This window comes from Agelaius phoeniceus, chromosome 5 (assembly GCF_051311805.1).
Source record: "Agelaius phoeniceus isolate bAgePho1 chromosome 5, bAgePho1.hap1, whole genome shotgun sequence".
NCBI classification, from domain to species: Eukaryota; Metazoa; Chordata; class Aves; order Passeriformes; family Icteridae; genus Agelaius; species Agelaius phoeniceus.
The window spans coordinates 67,186,932-67,212,482 of NC_135269.1; the positions used below are offsets into that span (position 1 = coordinate 67,186,932).

At 44.3% G+C, this 25,551-nt stretch overlaps 1 protein-coding gene across 4 annotated transcripts in view; it reads right to left on the minus strand.

The window, feature by feature from the left end:
• Nucleotides 1–22,809, minus strand: part of CAMK1D (calcium/calmodulin dependent protein kinase ID) — a 225,070-nt gene extending 202,261 nt beyond the window's left edge. For 3 of the 4 annotated variants that reach the window (XM_077179235.1, XM_054631830.2, XM_077179234.1), the window contains exon 1: nt 22,449–22,808. In XM_077179235.1, coding sequence (XP_077035350.1) covers nt 22,449–22,540 — 92 coding nt within the window. In that variant the 5' untranslated portion in view covers nt 22,541–22,808. Of the gene's footprint in view, nt 1–22,448 lie in introns of all 4 variants that reach the window. The other variant, XM_054631829.2, reaches the window with a different exon arrangement.
• Nucleotides 22,810–25,551: the final 2,742 nt, after the last annotated feature.

Sequence of the window (25,551 nt, forward strand, 5' to 3'; positions counted from 1 at the left end):
GAGAAAATTTTTCTTGCCACAGACCACAGCTACTGCTTCTCTGAAAACCCCAACTGCTGCCTCCAGTGCCACAGCCAGAACGTGTCACCACGAGCCAGGGGCCACATGCTGGCCTCCTGCACAGGAATGACAGCTCTGCCCATCCCTTCTGCTTGGTTTTTATCACCCTGGATAGGATACGCATGGGTCTCGTCAAGAAGCGCTTGACAGCTCAGGGTATCTTATCAACAGGCAGAGCTCAGCATGGAGAAAGGGCTGGTAGGAAAACAAGAACAGGAATCAGGAATAAACCCCCAGACTCTTCATTTCTCCATGTTGCCCTGCAAGCTGGGCAGGGATGGCTCTCTTCTAGTCACCCTGGAAAACAAGAAACCTGGACTCACAAATAAGGGTTTGGGTAGCACAGAACTTGAGCCTTCCCTGCAGTGGGTTTGATTCTGCACATTTCACCCACTCCATCTGCCAACACAGCACTACTGTGGCTTCCAGCCAAGCTCTGCTCTCCCTTACACCAGTGTAAAAATTAAAAGAATAAACTCCATTAGAGTCAATAAGCTGCAGTGAGATCAGATGCCTGTGATTCAGAAATGAGCCGGTTATGGCTGTGTGACCCAGAGTGGAATTGTCTGTCATGCAGCAGCGAGCCTGGTGGTGCACGGCTCCCAGTGCTCCTCAGTGCTTCCCAGCCAGCTCTAAATTCAACATCCCCATTATTATCTCCTTGCTCATTTCAACCCAACCAGAAAAGCAGCCACACTTCAGCCCAGGGAACAGCTGAGACCCCAATGTGTGCCCCGAAAACTGAGCAGAGACTTTTATGATCATTAAATCCCTTCCAATCAAATGGGAGATTAAAATTCCTTGGGACCCATGCAGGCCTGGAACTTTAAAAGTGTAAGGGCAAACCCTCTTAGCTGGTATTTCTGCACTGCTGACAAAAAGGGCTTTCCACCAGGATTTACAGATGGTTATATTAATTTGAATTACTCCTTCAACATAAAACTCCTGTGCTGGCATTTTTGTCTGCATGCCACAAAAATAGGAAAAGATTACAGAGACAAATTGTATTCTTAATATGTGGTTTCCAAAACACACTAAACCCCTAAAACTGAGCTCAAATTACATAGGCAAGGATGAGGTTTTCAGATAAACATAGCCACACGCTCTAAGCAACACCAGGAAAGAAAATACAATGATGTCATGGTCCCAGCTCTGGTTCCTACATTCCCTCTTGCCTCCTCCTCCATCCCTGCCCTGAATTAGCCCACCCTCAGTTATCCTGATAGGAAACTATGGGCAGCCCTTAGTCATGAGAGAAGTCCTTTTTCCACTGTGAACTTTTGTGCTTTTATCTTTAGCTCTCACAAGACTCAGGTTGACCCTCAGGCACGTCCTCTTCCCCAGGGAGGTTTTGGGGTAGCCCTGGGAGGTCCCAAGTGCTGCAGATCTCTGGCAGGAAAGGGATTTGCCATTACACAGGAAAGGGAAGGATTAATCCTCATTCTGTGCAAGTTTGGGAGGTGGTTGTGCAAAGCCTGGGTGTGCTGAGCGAAGGAAACATCACTGAATGGGGAGTAGAAGCTCTCACAGCATCTCAAAGTCCTTCATCCTTCTTCTGTAGGTTGGATGGGGCTTGGAGCAACTTGGTTTAGTGGGAAGTGTCCCTGCCCATAGCATGGTGTTAGGCTGGATGGTTTTTAAGGTCCTTTCCAACCCAAATCATTCTGTGACTCTGTGTTAGCTGAGGGTGGCATGAATGGCAGAGGACAGAGACCCACCAGACTGTGCTCACACATGCAGCAGGAGATGGAGCAGCCATGCAGGAAAAGCTGGTCTTTCCCAACTCCTCAGGACAGGAGAGCATCCCTGTAACACATTTGTATTCCCACTGCTGCAGGAAACTTCTGCAGTCACCCCATGGCACAGGAGGACAGAGGAGGAGGACACCTCTCAGCCAGCACTTGAATCAATGTGTCTCAAACCCACCTATAAACCATAAGGGAGAGGGTATGACATGAAAAAGCAGATTTTTGAACACCCAGGGCAGTGCATGAGCTGAAGACATGGGCAAAGGCCAGACTCTGACTCCTGCAGTTATGTGGTCAAGAGGAACCCTGACCAAATTCATTGATCACAGCTTCAGTTTTAGGTTATTTTCCTCCCGAGGTTCCTGACAGAGATCTTCCTTTCTGTCTGGAAATTTTGTCTCAGTGCAAGCAGAAAGAGCTGGCAATTTGTGCAAGAATTTTGGACATACAAAACCCCAGAAATCCTGGTCAGAGTGAACTCACTCCATGCATGTGGCTCACATTCATCCATTAAAAAAAAACCCCACAACATTTTACAATTTCATCCAGCACATGAAACCCCAGCTTCAGACAAGTGTAGTAAATCCATCATATCCCAGGTGCAGTGGATATTCTTGACACAGGAGACAGCATGTGCACACATGTCCCACGTTGAAATAGCAGTGCTTTAACTTGTTATATTTGGTGTGTTCAGGAGACAACAGAGGGGTTCTGAGCTGTAGTCTTTTCATTTACTAGATTGTAAAATGAATTTTTATTTCTATCATTGTTTCCCCTTTTGCAGAACATGTCATTCTAGGATCATTAAAAATATGGGGACAGTCTATGTCACAGCTTCTTAATTCATACCAAATAGACTGGATTTTTTTGAATAAAGATTTTATAGTGAAAACCATGTCAATCCACCTAATTTCTCTTCTTTCCCAGCCTGCTACTGAAACAACCAAAAAAAATGCAAAGACAATTTAACTTTTTTTTTTTTCCTCCAAAGCAATCAATTTAATCTACTTTAAAGAAAAGATTAATTAAACTGAGCCTAGAGCCAGATCCAGATAAACCAGATCTGACTTCTCAGCACAAGCACCAGAGCAAAGCTGTCCCAGGGTCAGGCACTACAGCTGCACCCAGCACCGTGGCCAGTGCACAAAGCCCTCACTCCAAGAAGAAAGTTCAGATAATTCAATCCCCACTGCAGCCAGCCAGGTTGGAAATCAAAACCTTGGAAAGCCAGCAGACCTGTGGCTGCCTGCAGCTGAGCGAGGCCATGGCCCCTCCAGGGAGATGCACATGGCAAAGCAGGGCTGAGTGCTGGCCCCTGACCCACAGCAGCTCAGCACAGCTATGAGGGGAAGAAATACAAAGTATGGCAAGAGGCAAGCACTGAGGGATACTGAAAATCCCTCAGTTAGTGTTTTTATAAGGACTGACACACAGGAGGTACCCCTTGATCCCGTTCTCCTCCCATGTCGCTCATGGTAACTTCAGGAGATTTGGGAGCAGGCTGGTTCTGCCTCCAATCCCATCATCTCTGCAAGAACAGTTTGTGTCTTCAAGTCTGTCTCATTAAATGTTACAGAAGCTTCAGCAGATTCACTTCACCAACTGTGTCTTCTTTGAACTCTGCCATTGCAGATTCCCCAGGATACCCACTCTGACATTTGCGTGGTGCAAGTTCCCCAGAGCCAAAACAAATTCTCCTGCTCAGATGGGGGAGGCATGGAAAGGCATGCAAACTGCTCACCACTTACTGCTGAATCTGGAAAACCACTACATTTCTTTGTTTCAGCTGCTTCTGCTTAAAGACAGACATATCTGAGCTGTCCCTGCTCTCCAGCCCCACTTTGCAGGAACTAAACCTCCTCCCTGGGTGTGCCAGCTTTGGGCTACGGAGAGAAGGAGCCTTGGATCCACAACCACAACCTCTGCTACAGGGTTCAAACATTGTGTAATGGCAAAACTTCTCCTCTACTCTTTCAGAATTATTACTTTTTCTTGTTCAAAGAGCAGGCTGAGCAGTAAGGTGAGGAGTTTTCACTCAGCTGGGGCACGGTGCATCTCCGCAGTGTTTCACAGACAGACGGGAGATCTCCACGCCAGCTGGACACCAGCCAGCCCTGAACTGGAAACCATCTACTGACACATCAGACCTTGCACAGCCCTGGAAACGAGGATGCTGAGCAGTGCTTCCCACTCCTCTGTAATCCAAGAATGGTCAAGCTTCTTCCTATTCATTTTTATAAATTATTTTCTTTTTTTCTCTTCTTCGTCTTTTCCCCTTTTCCCTCTTTCTGCCCCCCTCTGAAGTTGGTTTTTTTTTATTATTTTGTTGTCACCTTTTTTTCAGGTCACAAAACCATTTTATGCATTGATTTTCCTTTAAAACCACCTACAAAGCATTTAAAACTCAGCCCATCCAGCTATGACTCATACTTGCCCTGCTCTCCTACCCCCCTCTAATTCCATTTGGCTAGAGTTGGGGGATTTGAGGTTTGCTTTTCCAATTCTTGTGTGTTCTCACCCTCTGGCCCCCAACCCCACACAGCACAACACTGGTGCAGCGAGGCTTTAGGCAGAAAGGGACAACAGTAACACAACTTCAAAGCCAACAGGGCACACCAGGTGACCAAAGCCATTGCTCCTGGGCTTGACCATTGCTGCTCTCACTGCACAGGCAGGAAGATTTTGCCAGCTGGAGGAAGGTTCAGAAAAAACAAGGCTGAGGCATGCCCAGCTATGGAGCTGGAGTTTCCATTTCCCACCCACCTACACTGCCACCAGCAACCCACATTTCTCTAAAGAACCACCCATCCAAAGTCGTGCAGGGCCAGCTGAGTCTGTGATCTTGCTGATTTTACCATCTGAAGGCAGGAAACAGGCTGTTCCAGCACCCACTTACACAGAAGCATTAACAATTCCTGGGTTTTTTGTAATGACCCAGAAGTAATTCCAAGCAGAGTGGCTGAACTGACGTGGAATTGCAAGATTTAAACCACCTTAGAGTGTAAATACCAGCTGAGATAAAGAGTGGGCAAGTGCGTTAAAAGCTTTGTATCCATACAAAAAAAAGGAAAAATCTCACAAGTGCAAAGAATAATGATGACAGCTCTTTTCAAGCAAAGCTAGTCAATGTTAAATTAGTCCAGATGCTGCTTTTGCAGAACCAGTGGATCACACGTGTTCCAGGTTACAAACCCAACATGAAATTCTCACAACAGAACCCATGGTACAAGTGGGGGTGTTTTACTACCTTTTTGCAAGAGCTCCCTTTTAAACAACCAATATTAAAAGAATGTCTTATTTGTGACAAAATGGGAGAGAACACAGTGCCACCACCACCTCAGAAGGCTGACAAAGGTTGTCTTAAGTTTCCCAAAACAATTTAAAATCTGGCAAATGAAGCCACAAGTGGAGAGAACAAAATTAAACCCAAGCAAAATAATTTTGACTTTTGATGATATTATTTAACAGAAGATCTTACATTAGTAAGTAATGAAAAAAAAAGCAGTAAAGGGACTGGACCCAACCAAGAAAGAAGAAGCTGCTCTACCCAACCCATCCCTGGGAGCCCTTTCTGCATAAGCAAGACTGCCACAACAAATGACTGTGAATTCCTAAATTTAGGCAAATGCACCCAACTCCTGTAGGGGCAGTGAATCCCACCCAGCCTCTAAGGAACCAGTAACTCCTGGGAAACAGCAATACTTCTCACAATCTCTGCAGATCCTGCAATGCACAAGGTGAAGGGATAATGAGTCCTTTCTTTTGTTCCCTCAAGACTTTGACAGACCGCCAAGTTTTATACTGTCCACATAAAGTACAGCCTCAGAGGAGAACAAACCCCAATTACATGCAAGAAATTGGTTTTGTTCAAGGCCCAGATTATTGTCTTGGGTAATTCCTTCTGCTACAGTCTCCTCTTCCCAGAAAAAATAAAGCTATCCAAAATAAAAAACAATGCAATTCATTTGCCTGTGATGGAGAAAGTTACTTTTCTGAGCACTCAGAGCTTATTTTAAAGGTTTGCTTGAATAAATAGGAACCTATTAATATAGAGTTTTCTTACTGCATCTTAAAGGGCATTTCATGAAGGCTGGTGTTCCCTTATTGCAGTTTTCATGGAACGGAGAAAAATATTTATGGTGCACCAACAGTGTGCCGAGCTAAATAGCTTTTTCCCTCTCACCCTGCCAAGATTCTCCTGTGAGGCTGTTTTTACAAAGTGGCCTAGCAGGGCTCTAGCTGGTGCTGGTTGTGGTGGGGCTGGGTGGGTGCAGGACACCAAGACCAGCTCTTTCTGCCCAGCCTGGGCTGTCCCACCCAGGTGGTGACTCCCATGGCACTGGTGTCCCAGCAGGGCTGAGGTCACAGCTCCCACCCCACCCAGCTGCAGTGCTCAGAGAGGTCTCCCTCCCAAAACCAAGGGCTTGGTTTGGCTCCGGCAATGAGCTCTGGGTGAGATTAGCAAACCTGGTCCTTTGCATGTACGAAAAGGATTATGTATTTCTACATGTATTATGTAGAAATGTACAGAAATACAGAGGACAGTCACTCAGGAGAACCCTTCTTGGTCACCTTTCAGCAGTCCATACCTAGTAAAAAAGACATTAAGGGCTTAATATTTTTGCTCCTGCTGAAATCCCTTTGACTTCACACCTCTAATAAGACTTTAGAGTGAACACATGGCACTATGAATGAGCAAAGTAATCACATACTAAACAGGGTGAAGCTTTAATAAATGTTACAGTGAACTATGAATTTCCCTAAGTCACTAAGGAAATTTCACTTCAGGAAAATCTCTACACATGTGAAGTGCAGTCACTGCAAGCTTTGTTAGAAGTGTCTTGCAAGAAGTATAAAGCTGTGTTAATAAAATCTGAATGGAAATATCCAGGTATTGGGATCCTAGTTCATGAAGATGCCAATGATTTTCTAGCACATTTTTTGAGAACCCACATGGTTTCTTGAGTACAGCTGCTCTCTTACCCACAGCCCAGCTAAGCATCCTTTTCCCTTAGGGCTCAGAGCAGCCACAGGGTGAACAGTGAGACCTACAGCTATTCACCTTCCCTGCAAATTTATGAGACATTTGATGGGACATCCATCATCTAGCCTGGTTCATCAAAGTGGAAAAAGACAGAGTGTTTTACCTTCCAACTATATAACTTTGCATAATAAAACTGTTTAGACTTGGAGATTTTTCTGATGAATGCCAAATGCTCTACAGCAGCAGCCTTCACCAGCAGATCTAAATCACACAGCTTAAATGAAAGCCTGCTTGCCAATTTATGCATGAACTTTACTTTTTTCCAGAATCAAAGAAAAAACCTGAATGCACTGTGCCTACAAAAAGGCTTTTTAAAACAGTACTGCTACAGTGACTGGAAATACAATTCTATTCCTCTTGCATCTCACAGGTACAATTTTTTCCCCCAAGACATGGCAATGAAGACATTCCTACACTTGCTTTCATTGGTTTTTTGAAGGTGTTTCAAAAAGCTTTATCACTTCAGTAGCCACTCACTGTGCTGGCTTTAGTTACTGAACTGATTTCCAAGCAGCACAAACACTGTGAGACATTAAAAAACATAATTAGCAGATAACACATGGCTGATGCTGCAGATGTGTCTTCAAGGCAAGACCACATTGTCTCATCACTGGAGGGCTCTTCAGGGCAGCACAAATTCTCATCCTGCTCTGCAAATCCCATGGTTGGCAGTGTGATGCTAAAAGGGCTGCTATTCTCTGACTCCCACTTATAAAATAGATTGCACAGGAGGGGGAAGCTGCCCCACATCTTTACAGTTTCCTACAGGTGTCTCCCTAATGTCTGTCCAATGATGAATCTATACTGCAAAACCCATCACTGGCTGGTGCTGAGTGCTCAGAGACACTTCTGGAAGGTCTTTCTGCCTTGCTGGGGTTCCTTGCACAATGAAAGACAGGAACAGTTTCAGAAAACACAATGCACTTCATTTGGGTTTACTCTCTTGTCCCATTTCTAGTGGTTTTGAGGTGGAGCTGTCCACCTCTTTTTGAAGTGGTATTTCTGGGAAAGGGATCAGATTCTGGCATTGTGCTCCCCACAAAGCATCATCTGCCAAACACAGGCATTGCAGCTGAGTTCCCAACATGCTTGGATACAAGAGGAGAGATTCTTACCACATTACCATGACAAAAACAACACCTTGCACAGCACATTCTGAACATCTCACATAGCAAGCTTTAATGAGTTAGATCTCAAAGTGAGTTACAAAGTAGGTCAGGAACTGTTTGACAGATGGGGAAACCAGGACAGTGAGGTGCTGCAACTTCTCCAAGGTCACAAAAAAAAGGCCAGTGCCACAGTCAGAAACAAAACCCAAGTCTCCCAAATTGTTACCTACTTCTCTTCAACCCAATACACGTCTCCACCATTAGTGCACATCATCCCCCCAAAGCTCATGAGTTTACAAGGTCTGACTCCTGAGTGGGTACCAGCATGGGAGCACCAGTCCTGCAGACATCAGCAGTGGAAGACCAGCAGCAGCAGGGATATTGGGTCAAAGAAAGTGACTGGTAAAGTCAAAGGAGAGCCTGTACTTTTGCCATTACTTTCATGAGGGCTCCAACACACATGCACAGCCATGAAGGCTCTCTGTAATTTAGTTTTCACCCCATGAAGCAAAGGCTACTCCAGCTCAAGGACAATCCAGCCCTGCTGGGACACAAGTATTTCAGGCTGGTGACCCACTTCCACTGAAACACTGAGCACATCCCTCTCTCTGCCCTCAATGGTGTTTGGAGAACTCTCATTTCTCTGCATGACCCTGCTTCTGCCTGTCACCACTGCATGTGTGAGGTCTGGAGAGGTAAAGAGGTCATAAGCATCTCAAAATTGGATGAATGCTGTCTCATTGACATCATCAAAGGCCAACTCTCACTACTTTTATCGGGAACAGAGTCAGGGCACTACAGATAAATCCTGACCTATATAATTTTTGATGCTTGCCTGCACTTGTCATGAGCAGAGACAGGGAATGCCAGGAAATGGAATTTCTGCTGCAGTTCACAGTTCAGACACAGACACAGCAATTGCAATAAAATCCACCATAAATACTGATTCTACCTGGGAAGGACAGGGTGGAATATGGAGAGCTAAATCCAACAGGACAGAGGGAGACTCAAAAATAAGAATTTTGTTCTGGACTTTCAGGAGACAGCACATATTTTCCTGTTAACACCTTCAGCAGAATTCTCATCTAGTGCATATCCAGAACTGCTTCTGCCTCCAAAATCTTCACATCAGAACATATCTAGCTATGTTAAAGGCTTACAAGACCATCAGCTTTACAGACACAGTAAGTGACATGTTAACATCACTTATTTTGACTATTTGTTAGACAGTTTTGTGTAAATGCTTCAGGAAGATCTAGAAGTGTATTCCACATCTCTCCATGATCAATGGAGAGACAAATATAAAGCCAAAGACACTTTTTCTCCCAATCTGCAACTTTTGATATGCAGACACACCAACAATACATTAAGAGAGCCCAACATGGACAGAGGGCCCAATTTTTGCCTGAAATATTATTTCTGTAATAAACTGTATTAATCTAGATATTAAATTATGTCGGTAATAGGCTGTCCCATGTTCAAATTCTGTTTTCATTTATTTCAGAAAAAAAAAAAAGTGGACATAATACCTTGCTGACACTCTGTAATTTGTCCCTATAGACCACGATGCACACAAGTATCCAACAAGAGCCACAGCAGAAACAGATGCCAGCAGATGGTATTATCCTGAACAAAATCAATTAAGGACATTTACAATATGTCAAAAGTGCAGCTACAAAAACAAAGTGTAGACCTGTACATCTGTTTCTTAATGAAGCCATGAGTATTTGACACTTAGCCAACAAACCACAATCTAAACACTACAGCAACACCAATAATAGATAAGGAAATACCAGACATATTCAGATTCTTCAACAGTCACCACAAAATACAAGATGTTGAGCAGAAACTGAATAACCAGATACTACTGGAAGTCCATATGTCATGCATTAATGTAACTAAAATATAAGCATACGAGTTTTCAGTTTCACAGATTTTGTAAGGACATGATTTGCTCAAAAATTTATAGAAACAGGAGTCACATGGTAAAAATAAGTTAAGAAATACCATTCTCTTCCATAACACAGTCCTCTGGTGTATTTAAAAGGCTTCTTGGAACGCTGTCACCTCGGCTGAAATAAAAAGAAAAGCACTCACAATTCCCTAAAAGTTGTTATGACATCTCTGTTGAGTACGTGGTGACAGTACAAGAGGCATGATGAGATACACAGCCAGGTATGTCAATGGCATCTTCTAGATTGTATAAAACACAAATGGACTGAGGGAATTCAGGAGTTATTTGTGCAGGGAACAAAAATCTCTGAGTTCCCCATGAAGAGGACAAGAGGTGCAAACATTTCATAGGGGGGAAAAAATTGTCTCTTCTGTGCCACAGCTTCATTCAAAGTATTGAAGACACATTCAGGGAAGAAAAGGGTAAGACCAGTAAGAGTCAGGCCAGCTGAACAAGAAAAGGGTAAGATCAGCTGCTGAACATGGCACTGTGACCACTGTGGCAGCTGTTATCAGTGTTTGCTGCAGATTTCCACCACTACAAACAGGGATGGGACCACCCCAGTCACAGTCTGCTGCAACACGATGAAAACTCTGGTATTAAAAGAGGTGATGGTATCAACTCCAGGTACAATGGTTGTTATTTAGCTCCTAGGGAACTCATACCAAGTTTCTCCTATTTTAGCTGCCAAATGAGTAAAATATTCAGAAATATATACATTAAAGGGGATGGGTTTCTTTAAGAACCCTGGGAAAATACAGCCTCAGCAGTGAAAAGCATACTTACACTGCACATCAGAGAAATGCATCATTCATTTTTACTGAGGCCCAGGTGACAGTCTCATTAGACCAGAGATGGATTAAAGACAAATGATCTGGTGAATAATGTCACTGTGGGCCATGCAGCACTCCATCCAAGCAGTACCACTGAGAACAGGTGGGTGGGGATTGTAAGGATAAAAAACACAAGGCTTTAGAGTGGCATTCTTGAGGGGGACCAAAAAAGAAAAAAGTGCTGCATATTTACATTTAATCTGCTTCATACATTGATTTTTGTCATGTTACCTGTCAAACCACTGAACAAACTGAATAATTGCTTAAACAGCACTGATAGAGACGTGACAGATTATTCAAGCATTGTGATTCTTTGTTCTCATATATCTCATTAAGAAATGATGATTGGTTCCATTTACAGCTCTTAAGTTGAATTCAGTAACCACTGACACATGAACTCAACCTGGCATCTACTAATTTTTTATTGTTCTCAAGCAGAAATTGTGTTCCTGCCAAAGTCTCTCTTTCAAACCATTTCAGTGTAGTGGCTGATGATTTTTTAACGATGCAACACAGAAGGGGAAAAAAAAAATCCAACTGACTTCTCCACTGATTTATAGCATCCATGGAATGAAAACAAATAAAACTTCTTATATTCTGTACCTCTCCCCTTCTCCCACCTCCTTTTTAGAGAACTATTTCTAACCTGTATTATTTCATTAAGTGAGTTCACAGCACATCCCTGCAAACAGCTGAGCTGGCAGAAGATGGGAGCTGCCCTGTGGGATGTGTTCAGCCCCTTTCTCTTCTGTTGTGTGGTTGCAAACTGTTCCTTCACAGCATTATAACTTCATAATGATGTTTGAAAGCTGAGAGTAAGGAGTGGACAATGCTGCTATTCCAGCCTGCAGCTGATTATCAGGGGCTTCTCTTGACTCACACAGGAAAACCTCCAAGCTGTGGAAATCAAAGGCAGAATTTTACAGCAACGTCGAGATGCTACAAATTATTGAAGAGAAAATAAGAGAGAACCAGTTGTGCTTTTGTGTGCCACCCTCTGACTTCAGGAAGATCTACTGTGACCACAAAGCCAACACACAAGGAGACACCTAAATACACATTTTACAGGCACCCTCCAAAGCCAAAACTGCAGGTTTTAGACAAGAGATGGAAAGCAGGGATTTGCTGCAGCAGAGGTAATGTGGAGATGGAGGACAGAAGGAGAGGGAATGACCATTGTGCTTTTAACTTCTCATTACTCTGGGTTCATCCCCATTAGCTAATTGAGCACAGGGGCACCACACAGTTTCTGCCTTCCCCTAAATGTAGCCCAAATATGAAGAGAAATTCAAACTACAGAATAAATTAACAACATTCACAATGCTCTTAAACAGCTTTTGCCAAATGGCACAATTCATTGTCTATGCATTCATTAATGAAGCCAAACAACGTGCTGTTTAGCCAAAAAAAATGCTATTTATGGCTGTATATCTCTATATATCTGTAATAAAAAATAATATATACTATCAAATAGAGTATATAATACTATGGATATGCTATATATATACACTATAATATATATATACTCCATATATAGTATATGTATAGTATAAATAAGTATATAGTAAAAATACTATATAAATAGTATTTTTACTATGTGGGTATACATACATTTATACACATTTTATATATATATAATATTATACACACACACAATAGACCTGTATCTACTTATATGTACATAGAGGGCTCCTGCACCTTCCTCACAAGCACGTGGCAGTGCAAGACAAAGATGTCACAACACCCCACAATCTCCAGGTCAAACACTGACACTGAAGTTTCCAGTCATTTTAGTGGTCACTGAATATGATGGAAGTGTACTGATACAATACAAGCTGTCCTGTCCAAAAGACCCAAGTCTATGAATTTTTCCAGCTCATGAACAAGGAAGGGGATTTAAAAGTCTCTAGAGTCAATTAAGCTGCAGCTGAATCCCACTGCTCTACTTTGCCCCTTTGCTCTCCCTTTCCTCTTTCCCCTCACCTGCGGAACCAGCCTGTTCTCAGCTTTAGTGCCTGCTATGTTCCCTTCCAGCAGTAGCAAAAGGGAGCAAATCTGCATTCTGGGCACAAATCATCTCAGCTCTTACTCAGGAATCCTTCAATCACTTCATTGCTTTCCATGAAAAATACAAGATTCATCAGAGACACCTGTTCAGTGGACTTGCCTACAATGCTCTCCAAGATATTTTTTTTCTTTCAGGGTCTCTCTCTTAAGGGCATAAAATTTATGTCTATGACATAAATTACATGGCAGTGGACAGGAAAATTAGCCAGTAAAATTACTCCAGATACACCTTAACATGCCCAAGACCAGAAGCCTCCCTGCAGCCTGCAGTACCTCTATGCCCTGTGTCTATGTGACTTTGAGAACCATTTTTTTTTCAGCTCATTTCTTGGTACATCTCCCCAGACACCTAAATATATAGCCTCCTCCTTCCTAAAAGGCATAAGTCAGACCTGTGACAGGGGACATTTCCCTTCCTTCTAAATTATTTCTCTTTTGCTCCAGTGCCTGGGTCATTAGGCCAAAAGGAGACACACTGTTTTTCTGCTCCATTAATGTTTTTATCTAAGCATCTTCTCATAGTGCTTCAAGCAACTTGGCTAACAAGCTGTGAGTTGTTTGCCCCCCTCTTCTCTCCCTAGAAGAGATAAAAGGGGTTTGTGTTGCTTCATGGTGCTTTTTTTACATTTGAGAGCATTTTATTTTGGGAGGGAGAGCTTGTTTGCTTTGCAATATTCAGGTTGCTATGTAATTATGCTAGAGAAGGTGTCTCAAAACACTATGGCTTACACCCAGAGAAGGAGGTGGTGTTTTTGTGATGCTCATCATCAGCCCATGGAAAAGCTTAACAGTGTCAGATTTTCCCCTCAAAAAAAAAAAAAGTTGAACAAATTAATTACACCCCTACGGCAAGAAATCCCATTAAAGCAGAAGTGTAAGGCTGATGCTGATCCCAGAGCTTTAGATAGTCCTTAAGATAGCTCAGGCTGCAGCTACAAAATGTCCCAAAGTGAAAGACAAAGCCTTTGAATTTGTACAGGTGTTCTTCAAGAAAACAGCGTGGAGAGCACAAATGGAGTTTAATGAGCTCGCAGTGTCCTGTGCCACTGGCAGCACACACCAAGCACTTTGCTATGCCTGAAATTCCCAAAACACCACAGGCCTCATGGCTGAGCTACTTACCCTGAGAGGCAGGAGAAGGCAAGAGTGAGCAGTGGGAGGAAATCTCCAAGCCAACTCAAAACAACAGTGAAGCATCATCCAGGGATGCTCCAGCAATCTCTCTCAACTATGGCTAAATTTGATTAGCAGCCTGTGCCTTCCCCAGAGGAGTTTTCCATGTGGCTGCAAAGCCTCTAAGTGCTCTCCTCTCCCTTCAGCTCTCTCTTGTGTTGTTTGGATTTTCTGTGTCATTTTGGGGGTTTTTTCACAGTTTTTCATCCAATAGATCCCATCATTTCTGCCCTTGCCCATCACAGTGGGGCAGTAGGGTCACAGCTGGTGAGTTTGTATGGAAAACATGCCTGGCTGAAGCTTGGTCCTTTGAATTATTTAAGCTGGGCTGGGAGGCTGGGATCCTGCTGGGAGCAATCCTACATCACCCCAGGAGCTGCCTGGACTGTTCCAGCTCTTTATAGCTCTGGGCAGCTCTGGATTCCTCTGAGCAGCTGAAACAACACAGCAATAAAGCACCCACGCTGTTACCAACAGCCCAGAGACAGTGCTCTGCATCTCCAAACCTTAGCTGGTAAAAATGATTTATGTGTGATGACCCTGGGTGAATCACATACAAATAAATAGATTTTGAGGACCTTGGTGCTGACACAGTGCCCACTACTAAAAGAAGCAGGAGAGTCCCCTGCATAAGGCTGGAGTTAAGATTCTGATGTAATTCCCAACTTTGGGGTGTTCAGGCTTGAAAGAATGTATCTTCAAATCCTCAACTTAAATTAGTGGGAGCATGAAGAGTAAGAAAATGAGAAGAATCCTGCAGAAAAAGTGCAAAGGAAAGGATCTAGCTGGGAGATGCCACAATTCTTTACCCTGTTGCTGCTCCTGGTTATTTGCATCATTACAAGTACCTCCTTTTTGTTCCTCCTGGAGACTCTAAGAAGACTGAAACTGTTTGGTTTATCTCCAATTGGGAATATAAGAAAATCAAACCAAAAAAATTAAAATAGAAATAAATCCTTAATACAACTAAGCCAGCATGTTTTTTTCTTTATTTGATTCTTCTCATTTCACACTTAAAAATTTATTTTAAGAGCTTATCTTATGCAGTCCAGTTGTCTTAAACTGTTGATATTTTAACTGTGACCCATGATATTATTCAGGAAAAGATCAGGCAAAATCAGTGAGCTATTATTACAGAGGATCCCCAGCACTGTGCTCAGCTGTTCTACACATAGATCAGATCAAAACAGAGCTTCCCAGTAGCTTTTTCTTAGCACACCCAGTGTTAAAAGAAAAAAAAAGAAGAAGAAAAAAGGCTTTTTAACTCAGCCAAAAAATTCTGCTTAAGAGCATTATTTTGATTTAACCTTATACAATCTGTTTGGTGAGTAATTCTGGCATAAAACTCAATATGCAGCTTTCAACATGGAAACATCAGTGAAAGGGCCTTCAAAAGTTTATTAACAATCTGTTATTTATAGCTTTCTTTTTCAAAAGTGATTGGCACAACATTCGTAGGAAAATTATAGGAACCGCCAAGTCAGATAATAAAAAAACATATTGGTGTTAAGATTTGATGGAAAGGTTTTAAGGAAGACTATGATTGCTAGAAATGAGACACATTCTGACTGCTAAGCCAGCTATTTGTCACTCAACAACAGCCCAATCACACACATATGTTTGCAAATTATTGTTATTGTTGTTAATTATTATTTACAGAGAAGCACTGAAATGCAAGGTGGTTTGAATTCCAATGAAAATGACAGATCGCTGCCCCGAGGAATTTTTTATCCCTCCTTTCACTCATTACCTGTTTACTAACAGCACCCACTTAGTTCCAACTTGTTTTCTTGCTATCTAAAATGACTAGAAAATTAGGTCCTATTAAGTAATCATGAATATAAACTGTGAGTCACTGGTTAAGTGAATACCATTACTGGCAATAAATCCAGAATCCTATTATAAATGCCTGTTATTGTCAAGCAGACCAAAACAATACCACTTTATTCAATATTAATTGTATCCTTGGATGCTTGGAAGGATTAAGTAACCCCAACTAATACTCTGCACGTAGTCAAGAGAACTGGGTGTGAAGGACAACAAAAATGATTGAGGTCAGTAACCAAGGTGGAGAGAAAAAGAGGCAAAAAGGAAGGAAGACATACATGGAGAGATCTTTCAGCTCCTGTGTGAAAGCAGATGGAGGGTGAAGGAAGCAGACAGGCTGCTCCAGATGGCAGGAGAAGAAGGCTCTCACACCCACTGTGTTGTGGCTGTGATGGGAACAAGAGACTTTTGGTTAAAGGATTGCTGTAGGGCTCCAAAGAGTTGGGTTCAGCTCTGTCCACCACCTCCCCACCCTCTGGGTTTTGCTTGTTGGGAGCTTTTGGGGTGTCAGCTACCACTGTGGCTGCCAAAAAACACCAATGTTTTTTTGCATGCTTTGCCCTACACAAAGAGAAGTCATGGAATAGATATTTGTTGTACTGAAGTCCTGAGGACTGAGATGAAGTGTTGGCTGAGGCAAGGATCACATTTTCCTAAGCAAAAAATAGCAGGAGAAAACCCAAACTGTCTATTCCAACCCAGCCCTGATATCTTACTGTCCCCAACCTTAATGTCTTACGCTCCCCTTGCTGGTCAAGCACCCTCCTTGGCTGCACAGGCATGCAGGTGAGCTCAGACAGGACCAAGGCATACTTGAAAGAGAATATCCACAGAAAAAGGGACGAGGCAGGGGGAAAAATGAGGCAAGGCATCAAAACTTGCAGACAAACATGCCGACAAAGAAAGCATGAGCACATATGTGAGCTGACAATACAGCAACTGTGTGTCTCCACAGTTATGTATTCACCTGAAAGCTTTTGATTATTATTTTGAAACCTTAATTTCACATGATGAAAGAAAATTGGCCTTTAGGCTACACTGTTGCCCCAAACGAGCACTTTCCAAAATGCACCTGTGAACCAGTGCTGGAGAGCTGTCAAAAATCCCTTCCCACCAATGACTGCCAATTTTTTTTCCCAATCCTCAGCATCAGCCTTTAAATCCATTGGCTATCTTACTTTTCTTTCTTTCCCATTTCAATTCCAGCTGAACCCTCAGACCTGTAATTTTCTGTAACTGTTCAAGGAAGACCAACAGTTTACATCAAAAGATACCAACTCATTATCTTTAAGCCTTCAAGAACAAAATGGATAGAAATCTATGCCAGGAGATAGCAAACAGGATTACTTGATTTAAAATAAAATGCATCACCTTAAAGGAGTCCTAACAGTATTTTTCTGCTTTCACTAAATAGAATACACAGACTAAAACATCTGAGCTGTTTCACACCACTAAGTTAAACATTAATATTTGGACCTCAGCTTTCACTCCTCCCACAGATTTGAGAGACGTGCTATAAGCACCTCTCAGAAAGAATTATCCCTGACCCCACGTGGGTTTGACAGCGAGATTCCCAGAGTTATGGACTGTAAGGTCAGAAATGACCATGAACTCTCTTCCTCTGTAAACATGGACAAGAGGCACTTTCCTACTGTTTGTAGCCTGAGAGCTTTTAGAGCTCCCAGAAATTCATCCCAGAGGAGATGAGATCCACTTGCCTTCATGGTTTGCTCCAGTGGTTCATCAGCTTTGCTCCTGAAAACCTGCACCTCAACTTCAGCCGACTGCATTTGCTCCCCTGAAGATTTTTTTTTCAGGTGAAATGTTTCTTTAATTAAAAAAAAAAAGGAGGAAAATACTGAACTGAGGAAAATATGAAACAATCTGACAGAGCCACTGCTGCCTCACTGAGGTGCCATAAAAGAGAGGCAGCAATTGCTGATAATGTCAGCAGAAACTCGAAAATCAGACAAACCCCTCAATCATCACAGGGGGCATCGAGCCAAGGAAAACACAAATATCAACGTCTTTCTTCATGTCTTGAGAACTTCCAAAATCAGTAGGGAAGAACTGAGTAACTTGCATGGTGCCTCAAGTTAAATGATCTGTTGTGTGAGTGTAGCATGAGTGCTTTTGGCTTTAGTTGATGGAAAGGCAGCATCGTTGACCGGAGGCAGCAGATCCTGAGCCCTCTGGTACCCCCCAGCCCCTTCCCTGCAGAGAGGAGCCCCTGCCAGGACCTGTCCTTGCCACCAGCCCCTTCTCACTGCTGGGAGCCAAGGCACAGCCCCCCTGAGGGCCTGAGCACCCAGAGCAGCCAGGAGCAGGAGGTGGAGGGGCTCCGGAGAGGCAGGGAGAGGCCGCAGGGAGGGGAAGGAGCCGTGGAGGACGTGAGAGGACAGACACACAGCAGACAGCACGTACGGGCTCCTGATGAGCTGTGTGCTCGTGTGCACGTGGGTGTGAGAGAGAGAAAAGAGATCTGAGAGGAGGATGAGGAGTGACTTCATCCCACAGCATGAACCAGCACGTACTGGTGTGTGGAAGAGCCACGGAGGGTGCCAGGAGCCCATCAAATGGTGTAAGAGCATGGAAGTGACACAGATGAACCAAAAATTACCACAGAGCCCCAGAGAAGAGAGGAAAACAGAACCACCCATATGTTTTCTCTATACTGTATTTTAGGAAAGTGCTGGAAACTTATTTGAAGTGTATTTGTCTTCCCACCCAGCTCCTTACTATGTTATGGCCATATCCATGCAGCTCCCTCTGTTATCCTCACTAAGCTTTAAGGAATCCACTACATCAGTTTTAAGGACAGAACTGGTATTTTCATAATTACTAAGTCTGAGCCTTTCTAAATATTAGAACTCTGATGTCAATTAGGCCTAATTACAGGTATCTTAGAAATGGGGGGTTGATCTAATTAGATTGATCAAGTCATGGAACCTTCCTCTTTGACTGCTGGGTGGCATGGTGTTTCTTATTATTTCTCAGATGTCAAAATCTAAGGTTTAAAATGCCTTAGACATAATATACTTTAAATGTGGAGGGGGAAAAGTGATATTTCTGTGATCACTCATCAGATTCCTGCTATTGTGAAACCTCACCTCTCTCAAGGGCTGGGGCAAAAATCCCCCGCTCCAGGCAGGCCTTCAATTCCCCTCTCAATTTGTCTTCCAGGGGGAACTGAGTAGAGCTTCAATAGGTGAATTTGTGGAAATATAAAGAGACAAGACTCAGATCCTCTTCTTTCCTCAAGCACACCTGTACTGACTTGGAAAGGATTCTAAATTGCATTAGTTGAGGGTCTGGCCCATTGCAATGATTTTATTTCATCTTTAACTTATTTTTTCCTAGCTACTTTTTCAGGGTTTGTAATTTCACTGTCAATGGCTTAGCAGCAAACAGGTCCAGTTCCAAAAGGGGCACTCAATGAACCTGTGCACATGGAGTGTGGTGCACTGTCCCACATGGACTGGCCCAGGCCAAGAATGGATCAGGACCATCATTCATATTGTAAAATAATAACATATAAACTATACCAATAATCATGTATTATAAAGTACACACTAATATTGACTAATAGTACCAAAATCTTTTTTGACACTCTTCTTTTGAGATGGCAGCCTCAAAAGAAGATTGCACATGCTTTAATATCTGCCTAAATACAGAACAGGGTAAATACAGGTTTGAGTACATCTGAGCCAACCACTGCATTGCTGGTACTTCTTTAGAAAAATATTATTGTCCAACAGCAGAGAGCAGAGCAAACAACACAGACCCCAGCCACCAAAGGAAACAATTCTTTGGGTGGAAAAGAGCTGCTTTCTTACATCTGGACATGACATCCAGTTCAATTTCAGCATCAATGTGGCTGGACATGATTTACAGGGATGTGTAAATAATTTATTCCAGCTCTGGAAGGGAGAGCTGGCTACTCATTAGAGTTTCCTTGAAGCCCAAATGATGCAATGATTAACTGACTTAGGATCTTTTTAATAATTCCAGCAAATTTTAACTCTCCCATGTTAAAGATCTGCTGAAGAGCTTTTATCCAGATGAAAGGCTCTTTTCTGAGAACAAACCATTATTAAGGTGTACACATAGATTCAACATTCACAAATCAATGCACTTGAAATAAAATATGCTTTTAAAGTTTCTTTTTCACTTTCTTCCCTGATTTGGGGATTTAGTACTTTTCTTCCTCTAGCCAATTTTACCACAGGCAGATAAGACAGCTGCATGAAAAAGGGCTGTTTTTCTGTTAAAAGTGCTTTTAGCACTTTGGCATCCTGAAATGGAATGGCAGAGAAATGCAAAATACAGTTACTACAATCCAGTACATTTCATGTGACATGCCAAGTTTTTCACTCCATGCTAGAGAAAAATCTATTAGCCAGTGAGATCAAGTGTTGGCTGTCCAACATAGCTCAGCTTTACAGTGCAGGAGGGATCAAAGCAGATTTTAACCCTGCTCCTAAATAATGCCAGAGGAAAACGTTTTGGTGCAAATAATTTAAAGCTATTTCTACTTATATAGCTTAATTCCTATCTAAATACTTTCTTATCAATAATTGAGAATGTTTCCCATCATTTAGGCTCTTGGACCCTGTATATCTGCTGCTCAAATCAGTGAACCTCCCTTCACTGCCTTCAGTGGAAATGGAACAGACACTTCAATGATTTGCACAGCAATGGCCTAAATTTTTTAGGAGCTTCACATCCTGGTAAGTCACACCAGACCTGGTAGGAACTGCAGGTGCTGCACTGGTGGATGGCCAAGGACAGGACCAAAACTCAGATTCAAATCTTCTAATTATCAGCCTGCCCTTGGAAGGGAAGGAATGCACAACCAGAAGGTAACCCACGTGTAGGCTGCTAAACACACAGATATTCATAATTAAATACAGCTATGGCTGGAAAAGAAAACAGCTCCATTTTCTCTATGTGGGCCCAGGTTCGTAATCCAATTATTTTAATGTTCTAAAACTTTCTAGATTGACTGTTAAGTCAAGTTTGAAAACTTCAGTTCTACTCCCATCAGAAAGGACTTACCAAACTGTGAGGCTCAGTTAATAGTCTGAGGCACTAATTGGCCATATTTAATGAATTTAATTTGCAACAGCCATGCTAACATGCATAACTATTAACTCTGACCAGCTTTCTCTTCCTTGGGACCTACACCAGCTCCCATTAACTACAGAGGGATCTGGATCAAGGCCACAGCATTAATTCCTCCTGAACCCCCTCAGCAGCACAAATTAACCCTCTCAGGTGGCTTCAACACCACAACCACAGAGATCTCAGAGGGATGTACAGTGGGAACCCCAGTGAACTGTCCTGCTGCCCCAACAAATCTCAGAGCATTCAAACTTTCCTCCCCAGCACCCCTTTGCTCAGGAAGGGCACTGCACACCTAACCTGGCAAAGCAGGGCACGTCTCTCCCAGCATGGAATTCTCACAGCAAAAACTCAATGAGGGTGACAAGGATACACCACAACACTTGGCTCTTACGCTGCATTCTGCTTCTTCAGAGACCTGGACAGGCATTTATGTGATTTCCTAAGTCAGTGTTTCCCTGAGGGCTCTGCTATCCAGCTGACCCAGCTCCATGTTAAACCTCCAGCCTGTTTATAGGAAACCAGCGAGCCCACGAACCAGAAATACCCTGCTTATAATAGGGAGCCTTCCCTTGGAAGCAGCAACAAACTCAAATATTAATAATTAAAACTCAAAAAAAAATTAAAACTCAAATATTACAGTCAAAACTTGCTCAGCTGTGTTTGGGAAGTGGCACGGAGCGTAGGAAAAACACTACTCGGGATTAAGAGCGCTTGGTTTCGAGACACGCTGGAAGTTTCAATTCAAGCTGTGGGGACACAGCTACGAGGAGCCCTGGCAATACAACCCAACTCTAATTTCCATGTATACACACACACAGCCGTGCTCCGGCTCCTCCAGCACTCCCGGCTCCCTACCTCTGTAATATCCTGAGCGAGAAAATTACTTTAAACAAAAATAAAACTCTTTGCTCAGCCAAAAAGGCTCCAGCCTGTACCCCGCTTCCTTGCACCATCTGTGCGTGTTTTTTCTCAGCCTTCAAAAAAAAACCAAAAAAAAAACCAACAAACCAACTCTAACGTTTTACTAATCTTTATGCCCCGCCACTATAAATAAAACAAATAAAGCCCAACAACAGTTAAGCATCGTAGCTAAAACACATCCAATCCACTCCGATTATTTCTGCTCGTCTGTCCACGAATAGCTGCAGCCATCGGCTTTAGGGGAAGCGTGCGAGTCAGACCGCATTTATTTACAGTTGCACTATCAAGAAAAAAACCTCCCCCTGTCTCCTCTTTCTATGAATATTTTAAAACACTTGGGGTTTTTCCTTTTTATCCCTTTTTGGGGGGGGGACGGGAGGAGGGCGAGGGGTGATGCTAGCCCAGCTCCTGCCCCACAATTAATTCTATTTCCCTCCGTGTTCCCAGGTCGCTGGGATGGACGCGCGGGTCGCGGGTGCGCAAACCCCCGCGCAGAGACCCGCACCCATCCGCGCAGAGCCCGCGCATCCCCGCGGGAAGGGACAGCGCCCGCCACCGGCCCCGCAGCCCAATCCCGCCACCTACGTCCCCAGCGTCTCCTTGAACTCGAAGATCTTCTTGATGTCCTCCGCCTGCTTCTTCCAGGAGCCGCCGCCGTCCCCGTTCTCCCGGGCCATGGCCGCGCCGCGCAGCCCCGCGGATGCCGCGCCGCCGGCTCCGAGCCCTCGGGCGGCTTTTGCTTTCTTTTCTGCCGCGGCGGCAGCGGCTGCTGCTGTTTCTTCTTCTTCTTCTTTTTCCTCCTCCTCCGCCTCCTTCTTCTCCCCTTCCTCCTCCTCCTCCTCACACTTCCTGCCCGCCGCCGCTTTTATTTCCTCCGCGCTCCGGCGGGCTCCGCGAGTGTCACTTTTCCTGGGCTATTTCCTCCCAACTTTCTCTTCCCCCCTTCCCTCCCTTCCCTCCCCTCCCCTCCTCCGCGCTCCCCCCGCGGAGCCGCTGCCGGGGCTGCCCCGTCTCTCCGTCCCCCTGCGCGCACCCGCGTCCCGGGGTCACTTTGCTCCCTGACTGACCCGCCCCGCCGAAAAGTCCCTTTTTTTTGTTTTTGTTTTGTTTTGTTTGTTTGTTTGTTTTTCTTTTCTTTCTTTCTTTCTTTTTTTCGGTTTGTTTTTTTTTTTCTCTTTTGGAGGGAGGTCAGTGTTTCTCTTCCCCCACCCCCGTGCGGGGCCCCATGGGATGCTCAGCCTGCCGGGCGCGGTGCGGTGCGGAGCGGCTGTGCGTGGTTGTTATGGCAATGGGAGGAGGAGGAGGAGGAGGAAGAGGAGAAAGCGGAGGAGGAGGAGGAGGAGGAAGAAGGAGGAGGCAGCCCCGCCGCTGCTCTGCTGCCTGGCGCTGCCCCTCCTGACTGAATGAAGATAATTCGCATTGCACCAAAACCACGCACGTCAAACGGGAGGGGAGGGAAAGCAGCGAGAGGGGAAAAAAAAATAAAAAAGGAAAGCCAGGAAGGAAAAAAAAAAAAAAAAAAAAAAGGGAAATTAAAAAGGCACAGCACAAGCGGCCGCGCTGCCTGGACGGGCTCTGCGCGGGGGCGGCGGTGCCCACCTGGCCCGCACACGCACACACAGTCCTGGGATGTAAAACCCATCCCTCGGCAAGGACCACCCTCACCCAGCCCTGCCCAAGGAGCCGGGGCACCCCAACACCCTGAGAGGGCTCAGCAGCCGGGGCCGGGGGTGGGCGCTGCCGGTCCCTGGCGCCGCTCCCGCCCCGCCGGCACCGCCGGCCGAGCCCCGCACGGCTCCGGCCTCTCGCCTGTCACACGCACACACGGGGATGGCATTATTGCTAAAAGCGGCTTTTCCTCAGCGACACTGAGACCTCTAGCGTCGTCACATCGGGCACGGGCTGAGCTCTGATGCGGGCTGACAGGCAGGATTCGTCAGGCATCAGAGAAAATGATAGTCCACGCTAACTGAGAGATGTTCATAGTTAAGGTCTTTGGATTTCAGTTTTGGAATCTATGAGGCACTAAAAAAGTGTAATTTGGGACACCCAAGTTAGGTGACCAAATCAGAGGCTTTGCTGGTGGCAATACAGGCACTCTGGTGCTTCAGGAGCAGCTCCAAACCTGACCAACTCCAAACCCGGTCATCAAATCAGGGCCTGAAAATGAAGCCAAATACAAGGAGCTAAATAACAAATGTGTATGCACTGTATGCACTTTACTGTTTAACATGTATTGTGTTTTTTAACAGATTCCTTAAAATCCTATTCTGGAAGCTGATTTTCCAGATTTCTCGTCATTTCTGAGCAGAATTTGCACAGTGTCAGCCCATGAGGCTTTCCCTGGGTATGGGCTAAGCTGTGCCTCTCATCTCAAGGGGACTGTGCCAGAGGTGGGCATTCCTAGGTGGGTGAAAGTGAAAACCTGGAGCACAGGTCGGGGTGTTTGGGCAATGCTACCCTCTGCTGGGCACAGCCACTCGTGTGTGTGCCAGCTCCTGTGGCTCATTTCTGCAGCCCTCTGATGCTCTGTCCAGCCTCATGGACAGCCCAAACATCTTGGGATTTCCCACGATGGATGTTTGTGTGCTGCCAAACGGGTTTGGAACGGGTTTCCTTCTGCTCCTGACTTCCTTCCATCTTCTCAGCACCCTCAGGATTTGCAGTCACTCCATGGGAGTGTCACCAGGAGTCCCCAGGGAGCCTCACAACCCTGCTGCACAAATGAGAGATGGGACTGACCTAAAAGCTTGCAGCTGACTACCAAACCCGGGCTGCCCTTCAAACAGCACCACTGTGACATTTTCCCTCTCTTTCACACGTAAATCATGTGGCATTAGAAATGCCATGCTCCTGCCTTCAGGAGAAGATTGAGAGAGTGTGAAGCCAGAAAGGGCAAGTGTGATGGTCTGCCCTGACCTCCAGCATGGTGGAGGCCAAAGAGGCCAAATCCATCCAGAAGATGAGCATTGTAATTTACTTTGGGGCTATGGCATCCCAAAATCATCCACCACTTTTATTTCTTACACCACATTGGTCCCTATGGCATCACATTAAAATCTCACTGCACAGACAGTGCCATCCACTTCTCCATTTTGGCTTTCAGCGAGCAAAAGTTTTACTTAAAATTGCTCAAATCCTTGCCAATGCTGCAATTTCTCAGGGTCAAAATTGCTTTAATTCCAGAATTTAAATCTAAATTCTATTTTCCTTATTTATCCTACACCTTTAGTATCACATTGATGTGCTTTTTCTTTGTGAAATAACTCACAATTGAAGTAACTGATAGTTTAGAAGTCTCTGGAGCCATTACAGTTTTCAAGAGAAGTGTTGGAGATGCTTCTGTTAGGCAGGGACCACTGGCACAATAGACCATAAAAGCCCCTTCAAAGTCATTACAGTCTGTCATGTCAGCCTGAATTTAGAGAGTCTGTAATCTTGCTTGACTGACAGGCTCCTGCAGAGCTATTGGAGCTATTTGAAGAGCAGGTATTTCTAAAAAATTAAGATCTTATGTGGAAAGTCCTCTCTGGAGTGGCTGTGAGTAGCAGGGCGTGCTGCAGCTGTGGGGATCTGCAGGGCTGCATTCAATGCTTAATTACCACAACCCGATTACAAGAGCAGCCATAGAGAGGTAAAATGAAATGCACAGAAATGCCAGCATTGAGACTGACAATAAAACATAACT